At 35.0% G+C, this 20,340-nt stretch overlaps 2 protein-coding genes across 9 annotated transcripts in view; one reads left to right on the top strand and one right to left on the bottom strand.

The window, feature by feature from the left end:
* LOC135203201 (iron-sulfur cluster transfer protein NUBPL-like) overlaps positions 1–6,149 on the top strand; it is a 121,604-nt gene extending 115,455 nt beyond the window's left edge. Inside the window, exon 8 of the mRNA XM_064232949.1 lies at positions 3,519–6,149. Coding sequence (XP_064089019.1) covers positions 3,519–3,563 — 45 coding nt within the window. The 3' untranslated portion in view covers positions 3,564–6,149. The remainder of the gene's footprint in view (positions 1–3,518) is intronic.
* Positions 5,683–20,340, bottom strand: part of LOC135203197 (unconventional myosin-Va-like) — a 354,286-nt gene continuing 339,628 nt past the window's right edge. For all 8 annotated transcript variants that reach the window (XM_064232942.1, XM_064232943.1, XM_064232939.1 and 5 more), the window contains 7 exons: positions 19,693–19,836; positions 16,520–16,869; positions 16,002–16,110; positions 15,110–15,258; positions 13,607–13,864; positions 7,555–7,674; positions 5,683–7,372 (listed from right to left, as the gene is read on the bottom strand). In XM_064232942.1, coding sequence (XP_064089012.1) covers positions 7,247–7,372; positions 7,555–7,674; positions 13,607–13,864; positions 15,110–15,258; positions 16,002–16,110; positions 16,520–16,869; positions 19,693–19,836 — 1,256 coding nt within the window. In that variant the 3' untranslated portion in view covers positions 5,683–7,246. The remainder of the gene's footprint in view (positions 7,373–7,554; positions 7,675–13,606; positions 13,865–15,109; positions 15,259–16,001; positions 16,111–16,519; positions 16,870–19,692; positions 19,837–20,340) is intronic.

The raw sequence follows: 20,340 nt of genomic DNA, 5'->3' as shown, positions 1-20,340 counted from the left end.
TAACCCTAAGTCCAAGTTTTGGTCTTTTCCCTTTGTCATGCAACACAAAGAGTTTAACTAGTTGGTTGGTTGGTTTTATAAAGTTTAAGTGTAACACCAAGCACTGGGGTAGCAAAGGCCATTCAGCAAGTTTAACTAGTCTCATTACCCTTTCATGCAACATAGAATGGTCAACACTACACCTGGTTAAACTTTTTAGATGTCAGGGCAGTGTAAAGACATATGAATGCTTAGTAGGTTTATTCCTAGTCAGAAACAGTCTTTGTTGGAAACTTGCTGCTTTTTGAGTGAAATGAAACAACATATTGGTTTGATCATTCATTCTGTGGAAGGACACTATTTTGGCAATTGGGGATTCAGGAAGAACAAACTGCCTTCAAGGGCCTTTACATCCGTAAGTTCAGCACTTGGTGTGGGATTTAATGAGCCCTCATTTAGACTTACTAGCATGTTGATGAACAGGGACATCCGAATGATTACTACTTCTTTGATGGCACTCAGGCTTGAGCAGTGGATATTTCCTTAAATTTGACCTAATTCAGACTCATAGGCCTCCCCCTCTTATCTACTATGAATACTATTGAGCAATTTCAAGTTCAAGAATTGCTTAATGTCTCCTGTAGAGACCTTGTAGCCTCAGGGCAAATGATTTTCAGAATTTCCAATGCTTTCGGTAGATGTCTCATTCTTCTGTTAAGAAGACCAACTCTACTACATAATTCTATACACTTCCATTAACTTGGGTATCTCCTTAACTGCTTGGAGATGTTAGAATGTTCCCTCCCATAATAAAATTTTAAAGTTATGTATCATAAGATCTGTCCTTGATTAAAACTGCCGTGGCCTGGAGTCAGAAGCAGTGGTCTGTGTGTTGCTGAGGGTGCCATTCTAAAGGAGTTGTCACTGTCTACTTCCAAAGTTATCATTCCATACATACTTTCCTCGGTATTGCATCAAGTACTTTTAGATTCGATATTTTGTTTGAATGCCGACTCGCCTAATTGGCACGGAGATATAGCTAACTTTAACAGTAGGTAAGTATCCAAAATCCAATTAGTAAATAAATTTTATTATGGTAAATTTTATATATATATATATATATATATATATATCTATATATATTTATATATATATATATATCATATATATATATATATATAATTTTTTTATAATCGAATTCCTTCAATATCATCCTGTTTCATCTAGACACGTTGGAAAGCTGTGGGAGTCAAAACTGATGAATACATTAAGAAAGGCTTACTTTCATAAAGGCTTTCATAGGTTGATCTTTCTGTAGCTATTCATTTCTTCTAAATATAAATTTATTAAAATTAGTTTCACATGTATGGCTAGACCTACTACCATAAGAATATTATAAGTAACTGAAAGGATAAGAAATATGAAAGGTGACTTTCTCGTTTAAATCTATTTCAGATATTTGTTTTTACAATAAAAACCTACTGCTGTAATCAGGGGTTGTTCTTTGACATCTGCAACAATCATGCAGGGTGTAACACAAGTGTATGCAAATATTTTGGGGAAAGAAAGTTAAAGTAATTTTGAACAGAAAGTATTTTATAAACATGCATTTTAAGACTTTGGTTGTCAGTGAGAGGAATCTTAAAATAACTGTTATCATTAGTGATGCTTTCATGCGATGGAGTTTGTAGCGAGACTAGGGGAGAGCAGTGGTGCTGTGTAGGAGTGATGGAGGGATTAGAATGATGATAATAAAGTATCTCCTAATAAAATTTATTATTTAGGGTTTGAAGAAGAAAAAATGCATGCACCATTGAATCTGTTTCTCTCCCTGTCTGTGGTATTGACTGGACACCAATAAAGAAAAAAAATAGTAAGCCTTGCTGAATCTTGCATCCATCAAAGGTAAGTTTGCTTATTCATTAGACTTTTAACACCTATCAAAGATTTCAAGTGCATTTTTAAAAATCTCTCCTTCTCCATCTAAAGTATTTATCAGACACCCGTCAAGAGGTGTGGACCCAGTCATGATTCCTGGTTCAACACTATTGTTGCGATGCTCTAGAATTCAAAATTCACAAATGAAGGTTGCTCAGAAACATTCACACTACTGTACTGTCTTTCTCTCTTGTGGTTCTTCGACGAGTTCCTTCTCTACACCCATGTTCTAAACTTTGCCGTTCCCTAAACAATTTGATTCATCTATGTATGAGTCTCCGGTATATCAAGCTTTCTTGATATCCCTCTAACAGGAACTTGCACCGAATGCAGTGCAATAATTGTCTCTTGCTCAGCGAGGGATGTTTCTTAGACCGATAAATGACACATTGACATTAGATTCATGATATTCTAAAGATATCGGTGACTGTTTTTCATACCATTCCATAAGATTTCTTCCATCTTCAAAAAGAAAACTAGATTACTAAGGCATGAATCGTGCGTCAGGCAGGTGAACGAAAAATTATGAAACTCTGCCACTACTTGTTTGAGTGTGTGTACAGATGCCAATAGTCCCTGGATCATACAAGTTTTTTATTAATTTTACTGGATTTCCAGCTGGCGCTAAAGAGATTACGCTCATGTTAAGACTGAACCTGAATGTTTATTAGTCTTGAAAAATACAAATTGATAAAAAATTTGTCATATTTTTTGCCTTCCTCACTTTTTTTTTTGTACTAGTAAGCTGTTTGCTGCAAGTATAGGTAAGAATTTTTATATTTTCAGTATAATTTACATTGGTTTTCCATTATCAATCACAATAGTAATAGTGAAAAATATGTAGCAATTCCTTTGATAAAACAAATACATAAAATTCTTTGGTGGTACACATCAAGTCTGGACCCAGCAAACCATTGTGAACACCAGAATCTCCAACATAAACATACCATGGATTCAGAAACGAGCAAATCCATCAGCCTGGCATTCCCCTTGAATATACAAGAATAATCGTATGCAGCATAACCCATGTAATTTCTATGTTTTGAAGTATCTCAATTTTAGGAGGGGCCCCCCCACCCTTTTTTTTTATTTTTTCCTAAACTGCTTGACATTTTCCTTTGATGCACACCGATTGCTATCATTACTACTTGGCATACTCTAATGTTGAATGAGGCATCACCCATGTATCTACCAAAGACCAGTGTAGGTTTACCATGGGGGTGAGGGGCAGGATTGGTTTCTTTAGTTGCCATTGTGTGTTTCTTTTTTATTATTTACTTTTTGTTGCTGGTCATCTTGGGGCCTTGGTTGACTCCATTGTCATTTTTAATTTTGTACAGAGGAAAAAATGACAATGGTCACTGATGCAGGCTAACATTCAAATCAGAGAAGTCAACCAAGGCCCCAAGATGACCAGCAACAAAAGGTAAATAATAGAAAAAAAAAAACAATGGCAACTAAAGAAACCAACCGGTGTGGATAATAGTAGAAACAGTGATGACATATGTTCTACTTCATGGGAGCTGTCATCCTTAAGGAATAGATGGTGTTCTCGCTTTAATCAAGGAGCATTGAAAGATTTAGACGTTTGCATTCTCCAGGTGGCTATTCAAGAACTAGCCAGCAACAGCCGTCAGAGAACATAGGTGCCATAGTTGTAGGATTGGGTGACCGTGACTCCCACGGACGTTTGTCTGCTGATAGGAGTGAGCTACCTTCATTGGTGGATGAACAGAATGTTTTGGAAGAAGAAGAGGAGAATCAGGAGTTTCTGGCTTATTATGCGGAGGTGATTGATTTGATTCGTCAATTCAATAATATCTCAAGGTCTGAAACTCCTTCCAGCATCGCTCCGTCTGGAATTGAAGCTCTATTGGGACTGAAAAAGATTTTAGGTGTCATATGATTACCATGCTCAAGTCATGCAATCTGTGTTGCAACATGTTAATGCACAAATTTCTGGAAGGGATGAATTTTTGAGGTCAAATAGATCTTTCAAATTTCTTCCTCCGCTGTTACCGAGACATATGAAATGTTATGCAACACCTGTTATTCCATAACTAGGAAAACAGATCAATCCAGATGTGTGAAATTAAGACCTGGCATAACCTTAGATCAGGTGAAGATGGAATGCCCCTCATTTACTTGTCAAGAAGCTGCTACATTGGAGGCAGCAGCTTCTATCTTTCAAATGGCTTCATAGTTAAACATTTGGTCAACAACAGTGCCTAAGATTACGTCTTCAGAGTCAACCAGGAGATTAAATGAGACAACCTTTATCAGATTGCTTCAATCTGGTTCCAAAGCAATTTCATATTTGACAAACTTGAGTGCCAATGTATGGGCTAATATCCTGTTCATGAGGAGAGATGCAGCATTGGCTAAATTAAGCTGTACTATTGATTTGGACTCTCTATCACCCATTCAGAATGGAGATATCTTGGTCAAAATTTCTGTTACCAAAAGGTATACTAGACGCTGCAGTTGATAAAGGATGGACACCAATGATAGATTAATTCAACAGGCAGTTAATAAATTGTCTGGAAACAGTCCTAGTGAAATAAAATGACAACAACAAACACCACAAAAGAGAGTAGTGAGGCATAATCCTTCCCCCTAGATCAGCAAGACCTTCTCCAGGAAAGAAATTATCTCGGCAGACCTTTTGCAATACAGCCAACAGAGGAAGGGGCATTAGGGGCAGGGGGAGGGGTTCGAGACGATAGACTGGGCGCCTCTCACCTTTCTGGTAGTCACACCAGTGGGAGAATGTCTGGCGAGTCATTGGAAGGTGTGGCAGGGATCTGGAGCAAAGCAGTGAATAGTGGATGTTCTCAGAGTAGGGTATCTGTTCCCATTCGACTTACTCGACCCCTGGCAGAAAAACCATTACCACACCTCTCTTAGACTTCTGGGTCTCAGAAACTCCTTATTCTGAAAGAAGAAATGAAGATGATGGAGAAGGGAGCTGTAGAGCAAGTAGCATTCCCATCAGGTGGATTTAACAAGCTGTATTTTCCTTGTTCCCAAGCCCCATGGAGATTGGAAGACAGTTATAGATCTGTCAACATTGAATCTTTTCATAAAGAGGACGAGATTCAGGATGTAGACCCCAAGGACAGTTCTAGCAGTAATTAGGGACAAGGATTTTACGCTGACAACATACTTGAAGGATGCATACTTTCAGATTCCAATCCATCATTCTTCCAGGAAGTTTCTTTGCTCCAGTCAGGCACAGAAGGTTTTTCAATTCAGAGTTCTGTGCTCACTATTGTGTCGACATGGCCTCATGCTCAGGGTTAATAAGGTACCTGGACAATTGGCTGTTGCATTACATGAACAATGTAAATGACTTAAATTAGCAATACATATTACAATATTCTGAGTTCCTAGAAGTAGTAGTAGAATGATTGCCAAATGAAGTGGATACACCATGCAATTTAGTGGGGTCTTACCATGCACTGGTATCCACTAGGACAATTAAACTGCCATGTACAGCAAGACAGCTTACCACAATCAAATGTTTATGGATGGTGGCCTTCTTCATACAAGTGACATGCTAATAATGGTGTAACTCACTGAGGAGTGCTCACTGGTGTCTTGTTATTTCCTAATTAGACACCCATTAGCACTTTGCCACATTGCAAACAATGTCATAACAATTCATCTTTACATAGGGCTGCTCCTACTTGAAAAAGTCACCTATAATGGTTCTTAGATCAGTACAACCTTTATCAAATGATGAATGTTAAAGAAAAGTTAGGAAATAATTTCAGTTTAATTTCCAATTGACATTTTAATCACAAAGCAACACAGGGCAATATGATATCCACTCAGATCTTATATACATCAACAATCTCAAGACATTCTTAATCATTAAGAGAAAATAAATGCAGATTTCTCCATCTTGTTTATGCAAATGTAAAATATACTGATCTGATAATGTATCAGGTCAGTGCAGACAAAAATAGTAAACTGCTTTCAACTCATAATATTTAAGTGAAAAAAAGTTATGCATTTGGAATACAAATAACCACTAATCAACATCACAGAAGTTAAAAATTATGCAATATATTAGCGAACTCGAGATCCAGATTCTCTTGAGTGATAAAAGGGGCAGCTGCTTTTATAATGGGTTTCTTTTGTGATATGTAGCAAATAATCTGTAGTGCTTATCCAGTGCCTGTTGATGTAAAAATGTGTACATGTCACCTACCAACTGGCTATACCTATTAAAGCAAACAGTAGATGTACCAGTGTCCACTAACCCAACTTTTACCTTTCAGCTACATACATTATTAGGACCTGCATCTGCACAAAAATTACACAACACACAAGCTGCTATATCTTTCAAAAAAATCATTGCTGGAAATCAACAAATACAAAGTTTTGACAATTTCATGTAACTAAAACAATTGTGACAGTGCTTGTATGCACCTAAGCTGCAGTAGTAAATAAATTCCATACATACATACATCAACTATTTACAAGATATTCCTGAACAACAATCTGTTTTTATCACCTCGTATATGGTTTAAGTTTTGAAAGAGATCATCAAGGAAATTGCATTTTGCTTAAGTACATCTTTACCAAGTTTCCTTGAAGGATAAAACTCCCTTACACTACAACTGTACAGTATGTATATGATTTCCTTACTGAAAATTACAATAACTTCTCAATGCTGAACTATTATCTTTACATACTATTGTTACTGTATATATGTTATTTTATATGTAGGAACCAAAAGGAGCAAGAACAATGCTCATCATAAACTCTGAACATCCATACAATAAATAAATAACACTATCAGTCATATAATACACTAATATTCAACTAAGGTTCTGGAATGTGCATGGAATGCATAAGAGGAGGAAATGTCCATCACATTACTTCTAGTAATAAAATGCTTTTATTCTAGTCACACAGGTACTTGCAATGACTTGTTCTCTTGCACCTTCATGATAACCACAAAGTTCAGTTAACATAAATTTAGCTTGAACAAAGGTCTTGTTAGGCCTTCCAGGCCACTACCAGTATTAAACACAGATGTTGCAAAATTACCTAAAATTAATAGCAAATGTTTTTAATTCTACCAATATCTTTTTTCTGTGCAAATTTCTCTTACATATGTTCAAGCAAAGAAAATCACAAATGCAATTTTCATCTTCATTTAAAAACTAAATGAATACAATGATTTTCAATGTGTTAAGTAAAAATCATAAAGATACAATATTAAGGAATGTTTATCATAGTATAAAATTTACAGAAGTACAAACAATGGACTGTCAATCCATTTAAAGCATTTTTCAAAGATAACCTAAGTTCCCTATTAAACTTTCTTCAACATGCTGAGGTTTAGAGAATCTGGTAATTCAATGTCCTCAAGATGAATGCTTGAAGGGTTGAATGGGAATCTCACGGGGAAGGCAAACTTGGTATTCATCAACAATGTTGCCTGAAATATCAAATACAAGTCTTACTGTCTGCAATTTAAAAAACATAACTTTGTATTTCCAACACAATGTGCGAGAAAATGCACACTATAATCTGAAAATATTTTCCAAGTATGTGTAAATTACGGAGACTATTCATGCAAATGCTAAAGGTGTCCAATTTTTTTTCCTGACAAAAACATACCTGAGCTTGTTCTCCCTCTGCTCGTTCCTGTAACTTTGTTTGGATTTTGTGAATGAAGCTAATAGGCACTCTTTCTTCAAATTCATCAGCAGGTGTGTAAAGGTTAAGGATTTTTATGATCTGAAAAAAATAAATAATATGTAAGGTACAGTTTAAATGCCATTTTGCCATGTTTAAAGAGAAAACTCAAGGTATCTTCAGACTTTCTTTAACCACTTCTGGTACCAAACCAGTAGTCCTGTCAACTGGTAATGATGTAGTATTTATTAATGTCTGAAGCACACAGTAGCACCTTAATTTATCATAGTTCCTAACTTGTTGGGAAATCTTAAGTCTGAAGTCAGAACAAAAAAATTAATTCATAAAAAAGGTATATGTAAGGAAAGGGTGCAAGGCATAATGGGCATTGAATGCAACCAATACTAGCATGACTAAAACTGTGGACATGGTCTCCTTTATAGTAAGCAGGCTTGGTGATTTGTGTATTGATTCTGATTTGATGTTTTGAATATAAACCATGTACATAATTTACTATAGAGACAGTGAATGTTCCATTAAATTTGAAATGTAGTATATTTTTGACGAATACTTCATTCTTAGTTCACCTTGTGTTCTAAATTTTTGGTGACCACCCTATTTTTACAGTGACCAGTAGTTTAACCAGACCACTGAACTAATTTCTTTGGCTAACCTTCACCCTACTGCAAGATAAAATTAACAAAAGTACGTACTTAGATTATTTGCAATGATGTTTCATGTGAAGTATAAAAGTTGTGTACCAAGATGATATGGAGGTAAAATTCATGCTAAAAATGAGGTAAAATTCATGCTAAAAATGTACAAGTTTTTATATGTTGTATATAAGTTTTTTTTTATGTTGTATACATGTTAATATTATATAACATCATAGCAACATTTTTATGATGGGTATTGCCAAGCTACCTTTATAGAAGTGATGATTTTGCAGAGCTCTCAAAACTAATTTGTTAATGGATAGACATTCTATACTGGCTGTGAAGAAATATTTCATACATTCAAGTTTAGGCTATCTTTGTAGAAGTGATGCAATTTGCAGTTTTGCTTTTAAAATTATAAATTGATTATTTGGTTGTACAAAGCCATCATCTACATCACTGCACAGGAAACAAACCAAATGAAAGTTGAACTTTAAGCAAGTCTGGTTAACTATTTAATATATAATTTAAATGAACTGCCATTTAGGAGGAAGGCTTAAGCTGATGGAGATAACCCCAAGATTAACTCTCATTAACTTGGGTGCTAAATCATAGTCTTCATATCATCTACAGCACTTGTGTAGTCAGCACAAAAAGTATGTAATACCTCACCAACAGCAGGTTTGTAGGTACCTCAAAGGTCTAACTCTAATTCTCCAAATTATCATTGCTGTTTTCCAACCTCATAGCTCCAGATCACCCTATCATCCCACAGCAGCAGTAGATTACAGGATACACATTCCCTGCCATGGAAGGCCATAAAAGAAATAATCTTGTCTCTTCTGCCCTCTTTTCTCAAGCCAGAGTAACTTCAGGGAACTTGGCGTTATCACACCAAGCCCTGGGAGTTTAAGATTTGCTGTGTCAGTTACCCCTTACTGTTCTCCCACTGCGCAATCCTATATTGCTTATGACTGTTCTCTCCAGCCCTATGAAGAGTCAGGTCCTCAACATTGAACTGGCTTGCAAGCTTCTGAAGGGCATCTTTAAAGAGATCTGCTGGAATTTTACAACTGACTCTTCCTCATTCTCAAGGTCACTGAAAAGATGAGTCCAATCATTGACTTCATTCACCTTCAGTGTGGATACTGTAGTCAGGACAGTGGGGACTAAGTTGCTTTAAATACCGGTGAAGCAAAACGCCTGCTTTCCAAAAGTATCCTTGCTTTGTTCGGTAGGAGTAGACGTTACCTCTTTCACAAGGATTCTTGTCCCAGTAGCCACCTGGATGCAATCCTTGGGCTTGCATCTGTTGGCACTTGTACAACTAGTTTGTTCTGGCTTCAGGAAAGCAGGGATTAACCCACTGTTACGAGCCTGTTTTCATCACTAGTGGTGAGAGTAGCATCCTGCTAAATCATTTAAGTGATTAATTTTTTCCTTTTACATTTGCACTTCAATTCTTTGTTATTTTCATTCCAACTATTTTAATATTACACTACTATTATTTTATCATAATGCTTATTTATTATTACCTATTATTATTCAGAAGAAGAAACCTATTCATATTGAACAAGCCCACAGGCTTGAAATTCAAACTTCTGAAGAATATGGTATTCATTAGGAAGAAGTAAGAGGATGTACAGAGAAACACAGAAAGAAGAGATCCCACTTATTAAAAAAACAAAAATTAATAAATTAACAAATTGATAAAAAACTTATTAAAATGCTAGATATTATCAGAGTAGTAATGCATTGCACCTTCACTTGAACTTCCAAAGTTCCAATTTATACGACATCCTCTGGAAGGCTGTTCCACAGTCCAACAGTGTGAAGAATAAAGTACCTCAGGAACTGAGAAGTTCGACAGCAAGGCACATTTACTGCAAATTGGTGGTGATGCAGCTCAGTGAATCCATTTGAAACTGTGACAGAAGAGACCATCTGTCGATGGTCCAAGTCGTAACAACTACTATTAGGAAACAGAAACCCACCATGAACCTCTCAATCTAAAAGTGATAAATCTCTGGCAGAAGCAGACATCCACACCAGAGAACAGTGTTCTACTAAAGGTAGAGTGATAAAATATACAAATGATATGTCGGTAATTATTCAAATACTGAATTATGTAGCATCTATTGGTGATTCATTTCAGTGCAATACTACAAACAGCATTGAGTCAAGTAACAATTTCATTATTCAATACAAAAATCTTGTTACAAACTGACAAAAATTGTCTAGAAAAACCTCACGACAAAAATAAAAAACAAGACTTGGCATTCTGTAAAAATGTGAATTTATTATCTCCAATAAAAGTATCAGAGCACCGGATAAATTTTTTTTTTTTGGGGGGGAATCTTCAATGGTCTTCCATTTGCAAATTTTATCACATTTACTCTGTTTACTCAACACCTCTGTGGCTTGATAAATCTGCTTCCTCCTCTGTCATTTCCTCTGATCCATGATAAAACCTAAAGTCAAAAAATTATCTACGGTAGTTTAAGTTAGGTTTGTCTATATTTACTATATAAACATCACCATATTCACTAGTGACACTATCAGAACTATGTGATAGTTCAGGTCTACTAGTTTTACTACCATTTGTCATTTCCAAATAAAAGCCTCTGTACTTCATCATTGAGACTTCTCCTCCCACTATATGATTTTGATGGTTACTGAAAGTCTAGCCCTTGTCCTGAGATTATCCTGTAAGTTGGAAATCATATGTTGCCATTTGTTGCTAGAACATAGACAAAAGCTCCCAAAAATGAGGGAAGTGCGATACCTATTACAAGCTGCTTAACTAGAACCAAAAGAATGATGACCGAGGATATCAGTTGCACATCATAGACAAGACCTTTCGATGACTGAGATCAGTCCCAAGCAGCGAAAGAGTTAATGAAGCATCTCCAGCTGCTTATGACTTTCATCTATGCCCTTAGGTTTGCAGGTCAATTTGGAGACCTGAGGTCATCCAAACAGGTAGTTTACCAAGGCATGTACTTTGACACTAACTGTCAAGTGTAGGTTCACCCCTCCAAGGATGGTGTAATTCATTCTATAGATCATCAGCGAGTTTATTCTTGATTCTTATCCAAATTCTAAATCTTCACAAGTGTTAATAGGCCACCTACTGTCTCTAGAAAAGTTGGTTTTTTACAGATGTTTTCCTATTCATACCCTACGGTTTCAGTTAGGTATATCAGCAGAAGACAGCTGCAGTGTCTCCAGCTATCAGGATCCCCACCACTGGGGCCATCCTTTGCAATTTCCATTGGTGGAGTAATTACCAAAATCTGCTGAAGGGAGTTCTAGTGCCCCCAGAACCTGATATCCTGTTTTCAGATAGCTTGACCTATGAGTAGGGAACTCATCTATCATGAGTTCCAGTGCACGGAGGTTTGGTCCAAGAGGAGGAACCAGCTACATATTGACTTCCTACAACTTAGACAGTTACCTCAGGCCTCCAGGCATTTGTGACCTACTCATTGTGTTACCACATTGGGGTCCTGACCAACATCAATGCACACGAGGAATCAAGGACCGACAAAGAATCACTGTCTGCTGACCATGACGATCTTGGCTTTGGCAAAAGGACACCATCATGTCTTGGTTTCTTCCAGGGCTTGATAACATCACAGAGGATGCCTTAACCTTGGCTCAAAGTTCTCCTATCAGAGTAACCATTTACTTCAAATGTCAGCAAGTGTGGAAGGGACCCCCCTTTTCACCATTTTGTTAAATAACAAACTTCCACTATAATGCTTTCTGCAGGCAGACGTTGCAACTTGGGCAGCAAATACCATGCTCTAGCTTTCAGACAATCTAGATACCTAAAAAAATTTTCATCACTTTGCCAGATCTACTCCACGAGTTTCAGTGAAACCATCTGGTTGGGATTCAACCCTAGTGCTACCAGTCCTACTAAAGCTATTGATGAGCTTCCACCAGATGCCTCCCCTTTTGCATCTGACACTATATGAGTCTCTTGCTAGAAGCATCCCTTTTAGATCAAACTCAAGAACAGAGCGCCTCAGTGGCGTGGTTGGATGGTGTTGGCGTCCCACCTCGGTGATCGCGGGTTCGATTTTCGGCCATTCCATTGAGGAGTGAGAGATGTGAATTTCTGGTGATAGAAGTTCACTCTCGGCGTGATTCGGAAGTCACGTAAAGCCATTCGTCCCGTTGCTGAATAACCACTGGTTCCATCAACGTAAAAACACCATAGAAACAAACAACTCAAGAACAGGTTCTTGATCACTACTTATTTGTTTGTATGGTGTTTTTACGTTGCATGGAACCAGTGGTTATTCAGCAAAGGGACCAACGACTTTACGTGACTTCTGAACCACATCGAGAGTGAACTTCTATCACCAGAAATACACATCTCTCACTCCTCAATGGAATGGCCGAGAATCGAACCCGCGACCATCAAGGTGGGACGCAAACACCATACCAACCACGCCACTGAGGTGCTTTTGATCACTACTAAGCATGTCAACAAACTCCATACCAATCTAAGCAAAGTAACACACAATGCTGCTGCCCCTTAGATGGTTTCTCATTTGCTCCAAAGTCTGTAGCCAAATATCAGTCATCTTACAGATATACCTTTTTATTCCTGTGCCATCCCTACCCTGCCCTTCTGCTCAAGAAGACAGTTTTCTGTGAGCTGTGAGGTTTTATCTCTGAGTAACTCTTTTTGTCCTTCAAATTCTTGTTTGTTCATAAATGGAAAGTACCTGATACCTCTTCTTTTGTAATGATACTCAAACTCTTGATGTTTACTTGTTGGGTCCTATCATCAGCTTACTTATCTACATCCCCTTCTTGATCCATCTTCATTTAGCTGACACACTGGAGGCAAATGTATCCAGGAGTACCACCGGTTATGCCTCTTGTGCTTTAGACTGTATTCTTGGTTTCATTTAGCAAATCCATTATTTATGGAAGCATCCATTATTCAGGAAATATACCAACTCTACTGTATTTCTGGGCTTACTACTATGTCTTTTAACAATAAAACAAGTTTTATTCACACTCATTAATCATAACTTTTAGTGATCTACCTTCCCCTTCTCTTTGGATGGTAGGTAGCACAGAAGAAAGAATAGAATAAAACTATGTACCCAGTGAAGTTAGCTAGGCAATTGCAGCTGGATCTATTTTTTTTTAACATTTCAAATTGAGGCTGCTTGGTGCATTCCACACAGTTCTGGCTATCTACCATTAATACTTTATGAAAATTTGTTTTATTGTAAAATCATAGTAGTAATTAACACCAAAATATCTTCATCTGAGGGATGAACTGAACATACTAAAATGGCATACACTGTAAATATTGGAAATAATGGCATAGAAAGTGTCCTTTTGCTTACCTGAGATACTGACAACTTGTCACACATATCACATATGGAATGAACATCATCATCTGTTTTACGAGCTTGGAGAAGCTGCGCTGCTTGTATTATTGGAGCTAATGTATCTGTAACACCTGACTCATGGAGCCTCATATCTCTAGTCCACTGTTCTAAGTGACTCAGATTGTAGCGTATCTGCATACCTTTAGACCAATGACACATATCTTTGCGTAAAAGAAGATTATTTAGGGACCCAGCACAGATAAAGTAGAAGATCTGAAAAGAGTTGACAACAATTTTAGTTTTATGGATTCATTTAATCAAATTAAAGTTAATTTTTCATTCAACGAAACTAATGCAAACTAAATTTTCATGTTAATTTTTATAAAGGCAATACAATTTTTTTAATCTTCATTAAGGTTAATATTGTATAGAACACAAGTTTCGACAGTAAATGAATGTGACATTGTACCCAAAAGCCAAATAAACCTAACTTGAATTATTTGTAATTTAAAAACCTATACTGTCCCTTAAAGGGTGACTAAGTGTCAAAACTAAACAGTTGATACAAATAAAATTTTTGAATTTTAGCTACATCACCAAATGGAACTGTATATCTGCATGCCATACATTCTTCAGTGAATATGCAGCACAAATTAAGATAGGCTGTTTAACCCTTTACAAGACTATATCTTTACAACTCGTTACAGTATGATCAATAAATGGCAGAATATATTGAATAGTAAAAATTATAGTAACAAATAAAAAAAAAGCCCTATTCTGGATCATGGAGTTCATCATATCAAAAGGATAGGCAAGTAATTCTGATAAGTCTGAACTGGTCAGATATCTGACCTATGGATATTTGAATAGCCCAAATGAACCAATCCCTATATGTACAGAGTAAAATTAATAGTGTAATGTTTTTCATGTGAGTGCCCAAAATGTTAACACCAAATGTAAAGTTTTGAGAACAAATCAGTTTAAGTTTGTGAGGATCTTGATATTTTTTAATTAATCCAATTACAAAATGTCTAAAAAAAGTGTAATTTAAGAAATAAAGTCCAAGTCTCTTTTTTTTTTCATTAAAGACATTCTTGGACAGCCCCTAATAATAATAATAATAATAATAATAATAATAATAATAATAATAATTAATAATAATAATTAATAATAATAATACCAACTACATATAGTAAGATATTGTCAAACAGGTGTTACTGTCTGCAGCAATTGAAAAATGTCTTTATACGATACATAACTTAGATAATTTGGGACTTCCACATGATATGCACTAACATTTCTAGAATCTAAGTTCAGGCCTTTATAAAAGGAAAAAATACTTTACATCAAATTTTTTTTTATTAGTTTTATAGAATGAACTCCATAGGTTAAGCTTAGTTAAAACTAATCCTACAATCATACAAAACAACAAACATAGAAGATACTGTAATCTGAAATGAAAACAACAGAGAAGTCTTTTGTTTCTAGACTGACTAGTTTCTTTTAGTTTTCACATACCTGTCTAAAGACTTGCGTAATAAGCTCAGGATCTGTACCAAACATAGCTAGTGTGCGGTAGAATTGGGTCATCTCCTTAAGCAAGAGGTCTAATGCCTTTTGCGGCTCTACGGGAGACTCCAGTTCACGGGCTACACTTCCTGCACGACCTGTGGATTAGTTACAATCGACTTGTAAGAGAGAAGACTCATTAAGCAAGCAAACTGTGCAAAAGAAAAATCATGGACTCCTTCCAAACAGACTGACTCAACTGTTATACAGTGGCACTTCAGCACATGAGATTTTGTTACTTATCAGATGTATCCAAGTCTGGCAAGAAAAAGAGATACAGTATTGTACATCATACTTTGTATTCTTTTTTTCTTTGCTTTTGAAAGTACTTGTAAAATGTGTGTGGTTATTTTTTCATCAAGCATTAAAGCTTCTAATCACAGTGTGCAATAAAGTTAAATGATGTAACATTTAACATGCTGTAATTAATACATTGTTGTTTATATGTCGTTTTGTTTATATGTAGTTACCTATCACGTGCTATTTTGTAGTGTATAAAATTATTTTTTTAGTCTGTGATGTCTGTATGGCTATAAATGCACGAGCATCACACTAAACATATACTGAGAACCCCACCACTCCCCACAAACAGTATTTCTCATTGGCATTTAATACAGTACATAATAGTTTAATAAACTCTTACATGTATATATATATATATATATATATATATATATATATATATATATATATATATATATATATATATATATATATATATATATATATTATAATTTCTTAAACATCTTTTCTAACCTCTAAAAATTTGGCCACAAAATAATTTCTTAAACTCTTTTCTAAAAAACCTTTCTAGAAAAATTGCCACAAAAATAATTCTTACCTCTCATGCCCCCAGGCTTATTTCCAGACAGGCCTGCAATAGCTTCATGTTCCAAGATGGAAGGCACAATTAATGGCTGGACTTTTTCCTCCATTAGTTTAATAACACCCTAAAAAGAAAAATTTTCAATTAAATGTTTTTAGTCATTATCACAATAAAAAATCAAACGCTACAAACTGACTTTCATCCAGTGTGAATTAATTTGGCCTGAAATCAAGAGATTGCATTCAAAACATTTTCAAGATAATAAGTAATGTGGTTACATATCCATTTCAGAAATTATTATCTAGTTAACTGCAACTATCACCGTGAATTATTGTGAGTATTTTAACTTGGAGTTGAACTAAGCTAAAAGTCATACATGCTGAGACACTTATTTTATTTTAAACTCAAGTTATTGAAATGTAACATGACAAAAAAAAAAAAGCTCTACTATTCATTACTGAACTACAGGCAATCACTTCTTCATGTTAGTGATGATGGTACAAACAGCCTAAGCACAATACAGTATAACTTACATTATAAATCCATACTGCAATGTCTGACAAAACTTGTCTATATTCAGAGAGGTCAAAGTTCTTAAGGCTTTGTTCATTTTGCTTCACAGTGTTTTCTGCCTGGAAAGCTTTGTCTCCAGAGTACTGCTTGAGGTTGTGCAAAAGTCGCAATGTATTTGATAACCAAAGCACAGTTGAATCCAAGTCCTCATGGCGTTTCTTGATCACTCTCTTCACACCATTTACAATGTTATTCAAAAGAGAGCGAACTTTTTCATCATCATTTATATGATCTGTATGCCTGATGCACATAAACAAGATGTATGCCGGCAGGCCAGGTAAAAACGTTACTGCTACTCGTGGTTTCAATTCTGCAAATGAATATTTATAAATTAATACTTTATATATACAAATTTTTTTAGCCAATATCTTATGAAATATTTAAAATTTTAAAAATCAGAAACAAATCTAAACTTTTTTTTTCCAAATTAGCTGCAAAAATTATTTTCCATCATATAAAGGCTCTACTAAAACATATTGAATCCACAAAACCTTCACATTATTGAAAACATGTAATTCATCACATCTTGCAAGCCTGATATAGCTCCTATGAAGTACTATATACCTGTAATCCATATGTAACTCATTTTTATCCAAAGGTTACATCGATTAAATAAAAAAAAAACACACACTCACAAACACACAGTACAAGTCTAATAGTCAGGCATCTACAGGACTGACTGGGAGCTGGACTATCAAAAATTCCAGACCAACAAGTGGGGCCTACAGATATTGGTTAAAACATAATCAGCCTCGATTATCACATACCTCAGATATATCATTTTTTCTTAGCTTAGTCACAAAATAATATTTAAGCCTTATTAGGATACTGAAAGTTTTATTTTTAAATGACCCAGTCTAGGCTAAGTAATAGTTGATTTATAAACAGGTTACCTATCTCCTTGTTCTTTCTATTACTATACAAGATGAATTTTATTATATGTCTATTATTTAATGAAACTAACTTTTATATGAGATACTTACATTATATGTACTGATTAGCAACACTCACCCTAGCTTCGCTAACATTTAATCTTGCATCTACATATGGCGCATCAGAAAAACTGCATGCCAAAGCAATATTTTTCCTCATAGTATATTAATTACTGCACACTTGATATTGTTTCCAGTGAAAGAGAGAGCTAGGTGTGAACCAGATTACACAACATGATTTTTTAAACGTGCATGTAACGAGGCAACAAAATTAGAAATCGGTCGAATACTACCATTGCTATATTATCTTGGAAGACGAGGCATAATTGTATTCGACAATTGAACCTACATGAGTTTTCACATCTATATTTCTTAATTATGATTATTACTGTATTGAACCATACTTTTACAAATAACTAGAAGATTTCATTAATATTTCCTGTATGGTATTACATTTTTGTATATTTTTTTCTGCTCTATAATCTTAGATATTTTTTTTAAATTTCATTTCAAGATATTTTTAAGCGATTTTATGCACAGTAGATCAAGTACTGTACCTTGTGTGCTCTAAAAGCTCAGAGATCTAAAAAAAACATCTGCAATACTCTTCATATAACACAGTAGAGCAATACAGATACCAAAACTTAGCATTCTATAAACGTACTCATAACAAAATAATTTCTAACTATAACACAAGATGAAAACTTAATATCATGCAGTGATTCAGTATCTACAATAAATGACATAAACAAGTAATTTCTTGGGCTTATAAATCTTACAAAACATGAAGCACATACTTCTAGACCTATATCCAGATGCTGAATGATGAAGCAGATTAGTTTCTCAGATGTCACATAAGCAGTAACTCAACCAGGAATGTAGTGTTTCACAACTAGCTTTGAGCTTCAGAGGGCATCGTGCATAACTCTAATTATGATTGGTCAAATTTAACCGAGTGAGAAGACTGTCTTGCGACTAACTGGGTATATGTAATATTACTCGTTCAGAAGACTGTCTCCCAACTAAATTGGGTACTATAATACACACGTACAAAAATATTAATTTTGTAAATACATTGTATATCATTGCACTGCCAGTCACTAACTTACTAAAATCTCCATTAGTTCTAATTTTTTATCATGAATATATAAATTACTGCATCTTTATTCTGTCACTGACGTCAAGTACAGTAATATGGCATATATTAGCACGTCAAATTGATTTCCTTACATCTCATTGTTGAACAAAACTTGTAGTAAAAAAAATCTTGAGAGAGAGAAACAAAGTCCAAGTTTTGTCATAATGGGCGAATGGATAGTTGTTTTGCAACAAATCATTTTGTTACTCTTTGGACCTGCCTTAAATAGTAAATTCGCTAATAACAAAGTTGATTCGATATGACTATGTTCTTGTGTATTGTGTAATTAAAGGCTGTTGATAGATTACACTGAATCTAATATTATCAAAACAAATGGCAAAAAAAAAAAAATGGACATGCACAGTAAATAGATTTAGTTTTAACTGTACTCTTAAGTGTGTATTGCTGCATTTTAGTTATTCAATAGAGATTACTTGAAATATGTACTAGATTTTTAAATTTTGCTGCTGTATTTAATAACTGATTAACAATATGGAAATACATAACGCACACGCACCATACACAGATTTTTTATACAAATAAATACTACTTTTAGTACATTTATAATTTTGTTCGTTTCGTAATTAACGTATTAGTTATCTTCAGAATCATTATAGTAATTGAATGATGTGTACATCTATATGTACATCTATGTACTAGGTTGTATTTTAGCCGAGGGTTGGTTAACGATTGGTACATTATCACTATCTGAACGTACTTCAAGACAAACATATGTACACATAAGAAATGTATCATATGTTTGAAAATTGGATTTGTGGACATAAGTTTTTTTTAATTTGTGGATGTGGATGCAGATATCAATCTTTTAAATTTGCAGCTGAAATTACTAAAACAAATATACATACTGTAAAATTAATGTGCTATAATATGCTATAACAGCTAAATATAAAGTATATACTCTTGTCGGAAACAGCGTAAGTATAGTACATATGCTCGTCAGAAACAACCTAAGTTTGAAAACTTATGTAGTCTATTGTTGCTATGGTTAACTCTAGCAGTAAAAAACTGTATGGAATAACCTTATCCAGCGTAAAAATCTTACCATATATAAGCACCCGTATAATCTGCATTTCATCAGATCTGTCGTACTCAAACATGCCCATGTACTCCCTCTCCTTTTTCCGGATGACTGGCATGACATCAGTCTCATTGTTGGTAACATCAAGCAGGTCGCTGGGATCTGTACCTATAAAAACAAAATGTTTTGATTACTATCATGTTAAGTTGACACGATATAACTTAAACATGAGTCTTCACTACAGCATACAGGACATTACATGTAGAAAGTTGTCCATTCCTCATACAACAAAAATGATCCTACCATATTTGTCTTCTTTTACTTGGAACACAAAATTAAATGTAATTTGTAAGTATTAATTGCTTCCTTGTATTTGAACACAATAATATTACCAGTGGATGTACTAAAATTACAATAGCTTCCAGTTTCCTTAATTTTAAGTTACAGAAGCTTTATACGATTACCTGTGCATCATTTGGAAAATTATAATTTTAATCTTAGAAATCTGAGGTAAAAAAAGGAAGAACATTTATGTTCCTATAAAATATAAATGTAAGTCTCAAGGCCATCAATTTTAGCCACAAAACAAAAGCCCACATCCACACACGTATCTGGAGAATAATTTCTTAACAAGATTACCAAGTTTTAAATGATGAAGACAGCTAACACAGG

This window comes from Macrobrachium nipponense, chromosome 33 (genome assembly GCF_015104395.2).
Source record: "Macrobrachium nipponense isolate FS-2020 chromosome 33, ASM1510439v2, whole genome shotgun sequence".
NCBI classification, from domain to species: Eukaryota; Metazoa; Arthropoda; class Malacostraca; order Decapoda; family Palaemonidae; genus Macrobrachium; species Macrobrachium nipponense.
This window is presented reverse-complemented; position numbering and strand designations above follow the sequence as displayed.